Source organism: Mus caroli, unplaced genomic scaffold, assembly GCF_978045245.1.
Source record: "Mus caroli unplaced genomic scaffold, Mus_caroli_1 scaffold_15, whole genome shotgun sequence".
In the NCBI taxonomy this organism is placed as follows: Eukaryota; Metazoa; Chordata; class Mammalia; order Rodentia; family Muridae; genus Mus; species Mus caroli.
The window spans coordinates 106,814,495-106,826,972 of NW_028227270.1; the positions used below are offsets into that span (position 1 = coordinate 106,814,495).

The 12,478-nt window shown below is 40.4% G+C and overlaps 1 protein-coding gene across 7 annotated transcripts in view; it reads left to right on the forward strand.

Moving 5' to 3' along the window:
* Nucleotides 1-12,478, forward strand: part of Hecw1 (HECT, C2 and WW domain containing E3 ubiquitin protein ligase 1) — a 287,293-nt gene that overhangs the window by 128,090 nt on the left and 146,725 nt on the right. For all 7 annotated transcript variants that reach the window (XM_021180044.2, XM_029468498.2, XM_029468503.2 and 4 more), the window contains 2 exons: nucleotides 5,626-5,950; nucleotides 11,937-12,044. In XM_021180044.2, coding sequence (XP_021035703.1) covers nucleotides 5,626-5,950; nucleotides 11,937-12,044 — 433 coding nt within the window. The remainder of the gene's footprint in view (nucleotides 1-5,625; nucleotides 5,951-11,936; nucleotides 12,045-12,478) is intronic.

Below are 12,478 nucleotides of genomic sequence, written 5' to 3' on the forward strand. Positions count from 1 at the left end.
TCGTGATTCTGTTAGTCTCTATCAGCAGACCTGGGAGACTAGCTCTCTCCTCTGAGTTTCAGTGGTCAGAGCACTCTCTGCTGGCAAGCTCTCCTCTTACAGGGAAGGTGCACAGATATCTGGCATTCAGACCTCCCTCCTGGCAGAAGATGAAGGCCTGAAACAAGACCTGTCCCAGAAGCTGTGTTGCTTCGGCCTGTCACAGAAACTGTTAGCTTCTGTAGTCCACACTCTCATCTGCACAGACTAGTCTCAGAGGGATTCGGGAACCAAGATGGCTCCTCCAGGTGCACCAGCAAAGCCCTCCCCGCAGGGCAGACACCTCTCCTCTGGTAGGGAAGGTGCCTGTACGTCTGGAGCCTGAAATGGGGTCTGTCTCAGAAGCTGTACTCTAGGGACCTTGGGGGTGTCTGCCAACTCTGCACCCAGGTGACCAAGTGCTGGCGCTGATCAGAAGGAACTTGTGATCCTGGTCAGGCTGGGTTTCCTGCTTCCCTAATGCTGTCTCAGGTCCCGCGCGATTTGATTGGAACAGAAGTTGTGTTCCACTCACCGGTGTTCCTAAGATCGTGTGGAGAGTCCTCTAGGGAGCCTTGGGGTTGTCCACCAACTCCGCGCCCAAGGTGACCTGGTGCTGGCACCGACCGGAAGGGGATTTAATCCATTCTTATATCCTTGTACAAAGCTCAAGTCTAAGTGGATCAAAGACCTCCACATAAGACCAGAGACACTGAAATTAATAGAGAAAAAAGTGGGGAAAAACCTCGAAGATATGGGCACAGGGGAAAATTCCTAAAGAGAACAGCCATGGCTTGTGCTGTAAGACCAAGAATTGACAAATGGTACCTCATAAAATTGCAAAGCTTCTGTAAGGCAAAAGACACTGTCAATAAGACAAAAGGCAGCCAACAGATTGGGAAAGGATCTTTAACAATACAAAATCTGATAGGGGACTAATATCCAATATATACAAAGACCTCAAGAAGCTGGACTCCAGAAATTCAAATAACCCCATTAAAAATGGGGTTTAGAGCTAAACAAAGAATTCTCAACTGAGGAATACAGAATGGCTGAGAAGTACCTGAAAAAATGTTCAACATCCTTAATCATCAGGGAAATGCAAATCAAAACAACCTCGAGATTCTACCTCACACCAGTCAGAATGTCTAAGATAAAAAATTCAGGTGACAGCAGATGCTGGGGAGGATGTGGAGAAAGTGGAACACTCCTCAACTGCTGGTGGGATTGCAAGCTTGTACAACCACTCTGGAAGTCAGTCTGGATGTTCCTCAGAAAATTAGACATAATACATCCTGGAAGATCCTACAATACCTCTCCTGGGCATATACCCAGAACTTTCAACTGGTAATAGGAACACATGCTCCACTGTGTCCATGGCAGCCTTATTTATAATAGCCAGAAGCTGGAAAGAACCAAGATGTCCCTCAACAGAAGAATGGATACAGAAAATGTGGTACATTTACACAATGGAGTACTACTCAGCTATGAAAAACAATGGATTTATGAAATCTTGGACAAATGGATGTATCTGGAGGATATCTTTAGTGAGGTAACTCAATCACAAAAGAAGTTATTATATATGCACTCACTGATAAGTGGATATTAGCCCAGAATCATAGAACACCCAAGATACAATTTGCAAAACACTAGAAAATCAAGAAGAGGGAAGACCAATGGGTAGATACTTCATTCCTCCTTAGAAAAAGGAACAAAATACCCATGAAAGGAGTTACAGAGACAAAGTTTGGAGCTAAGACCAAAGGATGGACTATCCAGAGACTACACCACCTGGGGATCCATCCCATAATCAGCCACTAAACCCAGACACTATTGCATATGCCAGAAAGATTTTGCTGAAGGGACCCTGTTATAGTTGTCTCATATGAGGCTATGCCAGGGCCTGGCAAATACAGAAGTGGATGCTCATAGTCATCTATAATATGGAACACAGGGTCCCCAATGGGGAAGCTAGAGAAAGCACCCAAGGAGATAGAGGGGTCTGCAACCCTATAGGTGGAACAACAATATGAACTAACCAGTACCCCCAGAGCTCATATCTCTAGCTGCATATGTAGCAGAAGATGGCCTAGTCAGCCATCACTGGGAAGAGAGGCCCCTTGGTCTTGCATACTTTATATGCCCCAGTACAGGGGAACACCAGGGCCAAGAAGCAGGAGTGGGTGGGTAGGGGAGCAGGGTGGAGGGAGGGTATAGGGAATTTTCAGGATAACATTTGAAATGTATATAAAGAAAATATCTAATAAAAAAATTTAAAAGAACTATTAAAATTTTTTGAAATATCCAATTGACATAAATAATTTATAGACTTTCACTAATTGCATACTTAATTTTACAATCTAATTTGTGTTGGCTGATAAATGCTGAACTCTGAGTCCTAAAGATATTTTCCTCCATAATTATGTATTGTTATTTTCTTTGGTAATAAAGTTCTTTAACTCAAAAAAAAATAATTTGACAATTTCAGGAGAAATTGTTGTTCTGTGGGGGAATTCTATAAAACAGTAGCAGCAGAATTTATGTCTGAACAAAAGAGAAACACTTTAAAATCTATTCAGGGCATGCTTGAAATTCAAATGAAATTATTACCATCTAGGGATATTGTTTATTTTTCTGCCAATTAAAAAATGAAAAGGCAGGAAAATCTCACACAGCATATAGCAACGTAAAAAAAACTTTATAACAAATGAACACATATGTGTGTGCACATGTTGTGCATACAAACACACACACACACACACATGCACACCACAAAGCATATATAGAAAAAGACTCTTAGCAGGACAGAGAGGGGCTTGGAACTGAAATCCATTTTTCTGCAGGAGAGCTGCATATTTTTGATGATTGTGGTTGCTTGTGATGGGGCCTCCTCCCCCAATTTTGGATTGGTCCATGTAAACAAAGAAAGGGAAGCAGGTAGCACACAGTTTCAGGTAAACATGCTCAGGACAGGCCTTAAATATATTGGACCAGCCTTGGCAGGTCCGCCAAAAGAGGGCATTCTGGCAATAGGAAGAAACCCATTAGGCCTTTGTCTTAGATCGGGAAGGTGAAAAGGACAGAACTTTTCAATTTTAGTTTTGTGCAGCCCATTTCCTAATATCTCTGCCTGTAAGAGACACGACTGACTCCAAGTCTCTCAGAGTAAACACACACACATACACACACACACACAACTTTCTCTGGTCTGAAGAGGTTTCTTGACCCGTCCAGCAGGTCCAGTTATTCGAGGGTCTCGAAGGGTCCTTCTCCTAAGAACCAAATGGGGGGGGTAGAGAGAGATGAGGGTCTTGTGCGAATAACGACACAGAAACATTCTGAATTGCATCAAGACCCCAATGTATTGATAAAGGCCCAAGGCTTAAATGCACAAGCAAAAGGGGAAGTACAGATACTTATCAGCGGGAGGGGTGGGGCAATACAAGCAAAAGGAGAAGTACTTATCACTGGGAGGGGGGCAATAGAATTGCACATTCTTTAGGCAGTTACATGGAGAAGCAGGAACTTGGTGGTATCAGGGTGTGGTCAGGACATCAGCGATGACTTAGGGCTGGAACATTCTGTGGTTGTTCTCAGAATTGGTGTGTCGGTGGCCCCCTTTTGACCCCCTTTTCTTCTCGTGGGGGAGAGGCCCAATTTAGAGATCAAGAGTTGTCTTAATAGCTCCCAACAGTTTCTCAGCAGTTAAAGTGATTGCCATGCAAGACAGAGGATCAGAGTTCAGATCCTCCGGAACCCACCTAACATGGTTTGCTTGTAACTCCAACTTCTAAGGGCAAAGATAGGCAATCCCTGGAACAAACTTGTCATATTGGCAAGCTCTGAGTTTGATTGCTAGACCCTGATATGAATAAAGTGGAAGAATGACACACAAAGATTACCAACACAAGCACTAGGCCTGCACATCTGAACACCTGTTCATAAATGCACCAACTTACACGCCAACATACATAAACATGCATGTGCATACAATACATACACACACACACACACACAAAGAAGATCATTAGAAAGTAAACAAATAAACAAAAAAAATAGTCCTCAGCTTCCTCAACATTAACATTAAATATCCTACTAGATATTAGATCTTATAAAGGAGCCTTATTCTTGAAAATTAATAAGCAGATCATTTACACAGGCAGTGCTTACAATTTTTAATTCTCTATAGGATTCTGGAGGGTCATGAACAAGATGACTGTATGGTCTATATAGAGTGAATGTAATAGTTAGTACCATGGGGTCATGTGAAGGGTCATCAGGTCAATAGGATAGCCCAAATGACTAGCCCCACATAGGCTGCATTCTATCTGGTCTTCTGATTCTGAAGTGATACAGAGTTCATTTTTGTAATATATTACTATTTGTTTAGCCTTTACTCTGCTGACAACAGCCCAGTGATAGTTGAAGTTAGTGAGAGCCATGAGTGGTGAAGAGATAACACAGTTGGAAAGCTAGTAGGTGCTGCACAATTTGTAATGGTTGGTTAAATTTATAATTATACATTTGGCTGTTCATTTATTTCCATGTAGTTTTCAATTTCCATGATATTAGTTGATATTACTGGTGCACTTAAGTGTGTGCAAACTGAAGACACATATAATTTGAAGAGTAGTCTGGTCCTTATGGTTGGAACACAAAATATCATTAACTCTCACTTAATCAGTATGTATAAAAAGGTACAGTGCCTGGAGTCTAAATAGCATGAGTCAATGCTTTTCTGTGCCCTTTTCTTTTGTGAGAAGTGTTATTGGTCACAGAACATATAAAGCTGAAATTCCCAAAATGTTCGTGTTAACCCAATCTTAGTATTCATTGATGGAGTCAGAGTCATCCTTGCTTGTTTTGAAAATGAATCCCTGCACAAGTTCTCTGTGATGGTGACCTTCCCTATAGTTAATTTTAAGCACTCAATGCTGTAAACATTAACAACAGCAACAACAAAACAACTGCAATGCTTTCTACAATAATATCAGCTCAAAGAAGATAATCCTCTGAGATTGGATCTAATCAAGAACTAAGGTGTTCAAAGGTTACTAGAATTACAAAATCCTTAATAGACATTACAGGGGACTGAGAAACATACCAGAGAGTCAAATGGTTAAAAAGGAAAGAGGGAGAATGACTACCTTATCCCACAGGAACCATTCTTGACTGTATGGAGGATTGAATTCATCGGGAATGACTGAAATATTCAATGAAGATAATAATAATTGACCCTAAAATGGATAGAATTGGAACCAATTGAACAGAAGTTGGAAAACTCAAAAAAAATAGTGCTTCTTCAGGAACAGGACTTCTATTCACAGTCTTCTTCTTCTAGAATCAATTAGATTGAAGACAGCTGGAAGAGGCAGAGATTCTAGGAGGGCATGAACGGAAAGGTGTCTATGTCTTTGTTCTTGTTCCTATGTGAATGCAGAGAAAAGACCCTTGTCCTGAAAAGGATGCTATATGTCTTGTTTCACATCTCCCCGAAGGGCAGCTTCCTCACAGTTTATTTCCCTCAACACATCTTTTGATATCTATCAGCATGTGACAGTTACTGGTTTTTTCTTGACCCTGTTCAATGTCTCCTTTCTCCTACAGAATCTGTACCAGAACAGGTTTTTAGGCCTGGCTGCCATGGCGTCTCCATCTAGAAACTCCCAGAGCCGACGCCGGTGCAAAGAACCGCTCCGGTACAGCTATAACCCAGACCAATTCCACAACATAGACATCAGAAATGGTGCCCATGATGCTATCACCATCCCTCGCTCCACCAGTGACACTGACCTGGTCACTTCAGACAGCCGCTCTACACTCATGGTCAGCAGTTCCTACTATTCTATAGGACACTCCCAGGATTTGGTGATCCACTGGGACATCAAGGAAGAAGTGGATGCTGGAGACTGGATTGGCATGTACCTTATTGGTGAGTACATTATCATCCATGACTCTACTCACTGGAGTCACTGATTCATCTGAATAGTCTGACGGTGTGCTGTGAAAAGGAATGGTTTGTTAGCACAACAAAAATCCTATTCATAATTCACTTAAATTTTTGAGATAATAATACAATTATATAATTCCCCTTTCCATTTCTTCCCTCCAAACTCTTCTATGTACCTGTCAAATCCACAGCTTTTTTTCTCTTTGTTGTTAAATGTACATGTATGTGTATACATGCATAATATAGATAGCATAAGAGTCTCTGAATACAGCCTTCTCATTCTGTATAATATTACTTGTATGTATGACTTGATGGCTGATCGTTTGGTATTGAACAACCAGTTGGTATACTCTTCTCTGGGAGAAGCTAGCTTTCATGATATCACTCTACAATGTAAATAAAAGCACAATCAGCTGAGTTATACTATAGTATAGTGTTTCTCAACCTGTGGGTTGCAACCCCTTTGGGGGTTAAATGACCCTTTCATAGGGATCACTTAAATCCATCAGAAAACACAAACATTTACACTACAATTCATAATAGTAGCAAAATTACAGTTATGAAGTAGCAACAAAATACCTTTTTGGTTGGGGATCACCACAACATGTGGCACTGTATTAAAGAGTAACAACATTAGGAAGGTTGAGAATTAGTCATCTGTACAGTACTTTCACACATTTCGATGCATAACACCAGATTTAATACTATTCACTATTACATAAATGAATGTACATTATGAGCAATTTATAACCTGGTTCATTTTTTCTGATAAAATATTTTGTCTGACTAATTAGTCAGAAAACAATTAGGAAAATATTTGATTCTCTTGACAGCTCTACATAGTGTGATTCATTATATCTGTATGTATGTGTGTATGTGTGTGTGCATGTATATAATAAAAATAAAGCAATATACATTTTGATGTTTTTACACAAATAGTAGTTACCAGATATATTCAACTTCTGACCAGAAAAAAATTAACAGATCTTAAAATCAAGCTTTCAAATAAAATAACGCCCACTTAAAACAAAGATGGAGAAATGTCAGCAGCCCATCAAGCAGATATATTTAGTCCATGGTATTTGTTGTATATTTGACGATCAACACTAAATATCTAGATATTTCACCATAGAACCATACTTTTTGATGTCTTGACAAAAGACCCCATTTAGGCAGACTTAGTCTATAAAGCCAGCAGGACTCCAATTAGCTAAGCTTAAGCAAGCATTCATTACTTCCTTTGCACTAGTCTGAATCTTCAGATTTTTCACAATCCCGCTCCTGCTTACCTTTAACTAGGATTGTGATTTATCACTGGAAGGAATTTTTTGTTGTGTGTGCACATATACAAGTACATAACTTTAAATCAACTCTTTACACTCCATATTTTATTACCCGCCCCCTGTCCACCCTCAGACTATTCCACATCCCATAGTTCCTCTCCAACCCCACCCCCTTTGTCCCCCACCCCTCACCCCACCTGACTAAACTCCCTGGGGCCTCCAGTCTCTTGAGGGTTAGGTGCATCATCTCTGAATGAACACAGATCTGGCAGTCCTCTGCTATATGTGTGTTGGGGGCCTCGTATCAGCTGGTGTGTGCTGCCTGTTTGGTGCTCCAGTGTTTGAGAGATCTTGGGAGTCCAGATTAATTGAGACTGCTGGTCCTCCTACAGGATCACCCTTCTCCTCAGCTTCTTTTAGCCTTCCCTAATTCAACAACAGGGGTCAGCTGCTTCTGTCCATTGGTTGGGTGCAAATATCTGCATCAGACTCTTTCAGTTGCTTGTTGGGTTTTTTGGAGTGAGGTCGGTCATGCTAGGCCCCTTTTTGTAAGCACTCCACAGCCTCAGTAATAGTGTCAGACCTTGGGACCTCCCCTTGAGCTGCATCTCACTTTGGGCCTGTCGCTGGACCTTCTTTTCACCCCTGAAATTCTTTCAGACAGGAACAATTATGGGTCAGAGTTGTGCCTGTTGGATGGCTACTCTCTCCCTCATTTGATGCCCTGTCTTCCTGCTGGAGGTGGGCTCAATAAGTTCCCTCTTCCTACTGTCAAGAATTGCATCTAAAATCCCTCCCTTTGAGTCCTGAGAGTGTCTCACTTCCCAGGTCTCTGGTGCATTCTGGAGGGTTCCCCCAACTTTCTATCTTCTGAGGTTGCCTGTTTTCACTCTTTCTGGTGGCCCTCAGGGCTTCAGTCCTTTTCCCTCACCCAATACCAGATCAGGTTCCCCTCTCTCCCCCCACCCCCACCCCACCTCGAATCCACTTTCCCTCCCAGATCTCTCCCTCCCTCCCCACTTGTGATTGCCTTCTTCTCCCTCCCAGGAAGGACTGAGGCATACTCACTTGGGCCCTTCAGCTTGTTGGTCTTTTTGAGTTCTGTGGACTGTATCTTGGGTATTATGTACTTTTTTTTTTTCTAACATACATTTATTATTGAGTACATACCATGCATGTCCTTTTGGGTCTGAGTTACCTCGCTCAGGATAATATTTTCTTCCCTCAGTTTGTGAACATTGAAGGCATTTTGTCAAGTTAAGGAAAAAAAATAGAACACAAGTGTGTTAGAGAAGATAATGAGTAATTGAAACTTACTGAGTGTGAACCACAGAAGGACAAATGAGCTGGTTGGTTTTAGTCCACTTGACACAAGCTAGAGTGACCTGGGAAGAAGGAATCTTAGTTGAGGAACTGTGCTCACCAGATTGACCTGGGTGTGATTGAAGGTCAGAGGGCACAATACACTGTGGGTGGCATCATCCCATGGCAGGTGGTCCTGGGTAGTAGAAAAGAGCAATCTGAGTAAGCCATGGGAACAAGTCACTGAGCAGCATTCCCCTGTGGTCTGTGTGTCAGTTCCTGCCTCCTGCCTCTGTAGCTCAAGCATATAGACCATGCTAGATTTTGTCACATTGTGATACTTGTTACCTTGCAAGGATACAAGGTCAATCACAGATTCCATGGGGGTATGAAAGCATTAGAATGTCCCTAGTAGAGGAACAGGGAAATACAGAGGCAGAAGGAAACACAAAAAGAAGATGGAGGAAGTGATAAAGAAATAAGGCTGCTAGAAACTCACCCCCACAGAGAAGATAAGGGTAGTGTTAGGAAAAGAAAGAGACCATTGTCCATATTGAGTTTCATGAAACTTTGAGTGAATAAGATCTGGTTTTAACATGACATTTTTGTCTGAGCCAAAAGAACCATAACTCATCATTTCAGAAACGTAATCTGACAATTTGTTATTGTCATAGCAGCTACATTCATATAGCTGTGATGCTATTTAATGCTGAATGGCAACACTTTAAATAACATCATACTTCAAACATAATTTCTCAATCCAAACTTGTCTATAAATCTTAGTAGTTTATAATTTGTGTGTCCTTAGTAACGTACTCTCTGGATTTGTGTTATCTTGAATAAGCTCAAGTCACAGACTTAGATCTATAAATGTAGGGGGAGTAGTTACTCACCTGACCTGTCATTTCCAGGTGAGGAAATGCAATGTAGCACTCCCACAGACATGAAGCTGCCTCTCACGGCAGTAGAGTTCACACTGTTATTTTGAACAACATCAAGAATGTGCTGTTCTACATCAGTAAGGCAGGGAATGCCCAAGCAGAGCCAAAGTATGATGCATTTTGTTGTTATATGACCTCTAGACTTCTCTAGCCAAATACTAGTTTCTTCTGCTGTAAGAAGGTAAAGATATCTGTACAAGGAAGGTGATGTTGACTCTTCAATGACATTGTTACCAAGTGACACGTGCTGCCCTTAACTAGAGCCATAGGATTCTAGTAATGGGCTGGAGCATTATAGCATTTGGTTGCTTTTATTTACAGAATGGCTATCATGAGATAGGTAATAGGAAGACATTATTCTTGAAGGGTGATAGTATAGAGAAGGATCCTGTGGATTCAGTGATAGGTAGAACAGTGTTGAAGGTACAATTACACCTAATCATTAAGTGGTGTTTCAGAGCTATAGTAATAAAAGCAGCATGGTACATGCATAAAAATGGATACATAGGGACTCAGAAATAAACTCATGTAGGTATAGCCAAATGATATTTACTAAGACGTCAAAAATATTGACTGTAGAAAAGACAACCTTTTTAACAAATGGTGCTGAGACAATTGTATATTCATATAATATATAATAAAGGATATTATATTAAGTTAAGAGACCAACCAGAGTAAAGGAAAATATTAGCTGACTGTGTGTGTGTGATAGATAGTAGTATCTATAATATACAAATAACTAAAAAAAAAAAAATCAAGCACCAAAACGAAGAAGAAGAAGAAGAAGAAGAAGAAGAAGAAGAAGAAGAAGAAGAAGAAGAAGAAGAAGAAGAAGAAGAAGAAGGAAGGAAGGAAGGAAGGAAGGAAGGAAGGAAGGAAGGAAGGAAGGAAGGAAGGAAGGAAGAAAAAGAAAGAAAGAAAGAAAGAAAGAAAGAAAGAAAGAAAGAAAGAAAGAAAGAAAGAAAGAAGAAAGAAAGAAAGAAACTGGTTAACGAAGGCAAAGCTAGTGCTTGCATAATGAAATACAGATTGCAAAGAAACTGGTTCAAAATCACTGGCTATCAGGAAAATACAAATTCAAGAGGCATTGAGATTACACCACATCCATTCAGAATAGCAGTCATGAAGAGAACAAATACCGAATATTGCCAAGAATGCAGACAATAAGGAACTCTTTATACCATGCTCATGGAATATAAACCACTCTAAACACGTAGAAATCAGTATGGAGCTTCTTCATAAACCTAGAGCTTTCATATGACCTACATATATTTTCTTGGAGTCGAAGTCAGTTATCACAGAGATACATTCACATTAATGATTACTAGTCACAGTCTTATTAACAATAGCACAGTTGTAGTACCAACCCCAGTGTCTAACAACAGGAGAATAGATTAAGAAAATAAGGGACATGGTTGGAACGATGACTCATCTATTAAGAGAACTGGCTGCTGTTCCAGAGAATCCAGGTTCAATTGCCAGCACCCACATGGCAAAAACCAGCAGCACCCAACTGTCAGTAACTCTGCTCCAGGGGATCGGACACCCTATAGAGACATGTGCGTCAGAGCACCAATGTACATAAAACACAGTAAATACAGTTTAAAAGGAAATATGATAGATAGATAGATAGATAGATAGATAGATAGATAGATAGATAGATAGATAGACAGATTTTTTTATCTGAAGGAAGAATAAAGTCATGCCATTTGCACAAAACTGGAGGTCATCATAATACACAAATTAAGCCTGTCTCAGACAGAAAAATGTTGCATGTTTTCTCTCGGTTATGGGTCCTAAACTAATATATGTGTGTGTGTGTGTGTGTGTGTGTGTGTGTGTGTGTGTGTGTGTGTGTGTGTGTGTGTGTAAAATAAAAACAAACTGGAGAATAAGAATAGCAAGGTATGGGTGCGAGTACAATTAGAGCACATTATATACCTGTATGCAAATTACCTTGTGTAGTCCTGTTTGGTGAAATTTTAAAAATAAAAGGTGTAACAAGGGCCAGGATGAAAAAGTGATGATATAAAGTGATATAGAGTCTATGAGAAAGATAGCTGGACTCTGGAAGGCAAGCACCATCAGACATCTCTAAATCTATTCATTCCCAAATGAAGAACAAGTCAAAAAATTTAAGAAGACTTTTACATATTTTATACAACTAAGAACTATTTTTAAAAAATAATTTAAGAGCCATTGCACTAGTTGTCAGTGATTATGACTTCCTGTTTATTGAAACGTTTAAGAACTAAGAATATCCCTCTGCCACGTGTTGGGTGGGGAAAATGCTCTGTTTTGGTGGTATCTTTGAATAGTTCCGACTCTCCATGTGATTCCAAATATTAGTATCTATATCATTTGCTCTTTTTCTTTGCTGCACCTAAATATGCTGTTGGCTGATGTGCTTCTCTGCTTTCCCCTTTTCCTTTGGCACTATAGGTGAAGTCTCATCTGAAAACTTTCTGGATTATAAGAACCGTGGAGTCAATGGTTCTCACAGAGGCCAGATCATTTGGAAAATTGATGCCAGCTCTTACTTTGTGGAATGTGAGTACTTTCACCACGTTTCACATTCCTATGGCCCAGAAGACACAGTGGATCAGAATTATGCTGTATTCTTTTTAGTTCTATTGGGGTGAATCCACTTAGAAAGGTGCCTCTGCTTAGGAACCATGTAAAAGCAGAGACAGGTTTAATGAGAGTCTTAAAATGATTTTCAGTAGATAGTTCTACCAGAGTTGCAAATAGCCAAGCAAATCCACCCATGTCACTCTTTTAATATTATGGAGGTCTCTGTTCATGTCTACAAGCCTTTAGACTCAGGACACTTTAACACATGTCCTTTAGGCTTTCACACCTTGTCTAAATTAAGTGATGGATGAAACTATATCATCACACCATGTGTCCTGCCTTTTAGTTTGGCCCTTGTTTTACTCACACTCCTCCAGGCTCACTGTCCATGTCTCTAGTACATTGGTGGT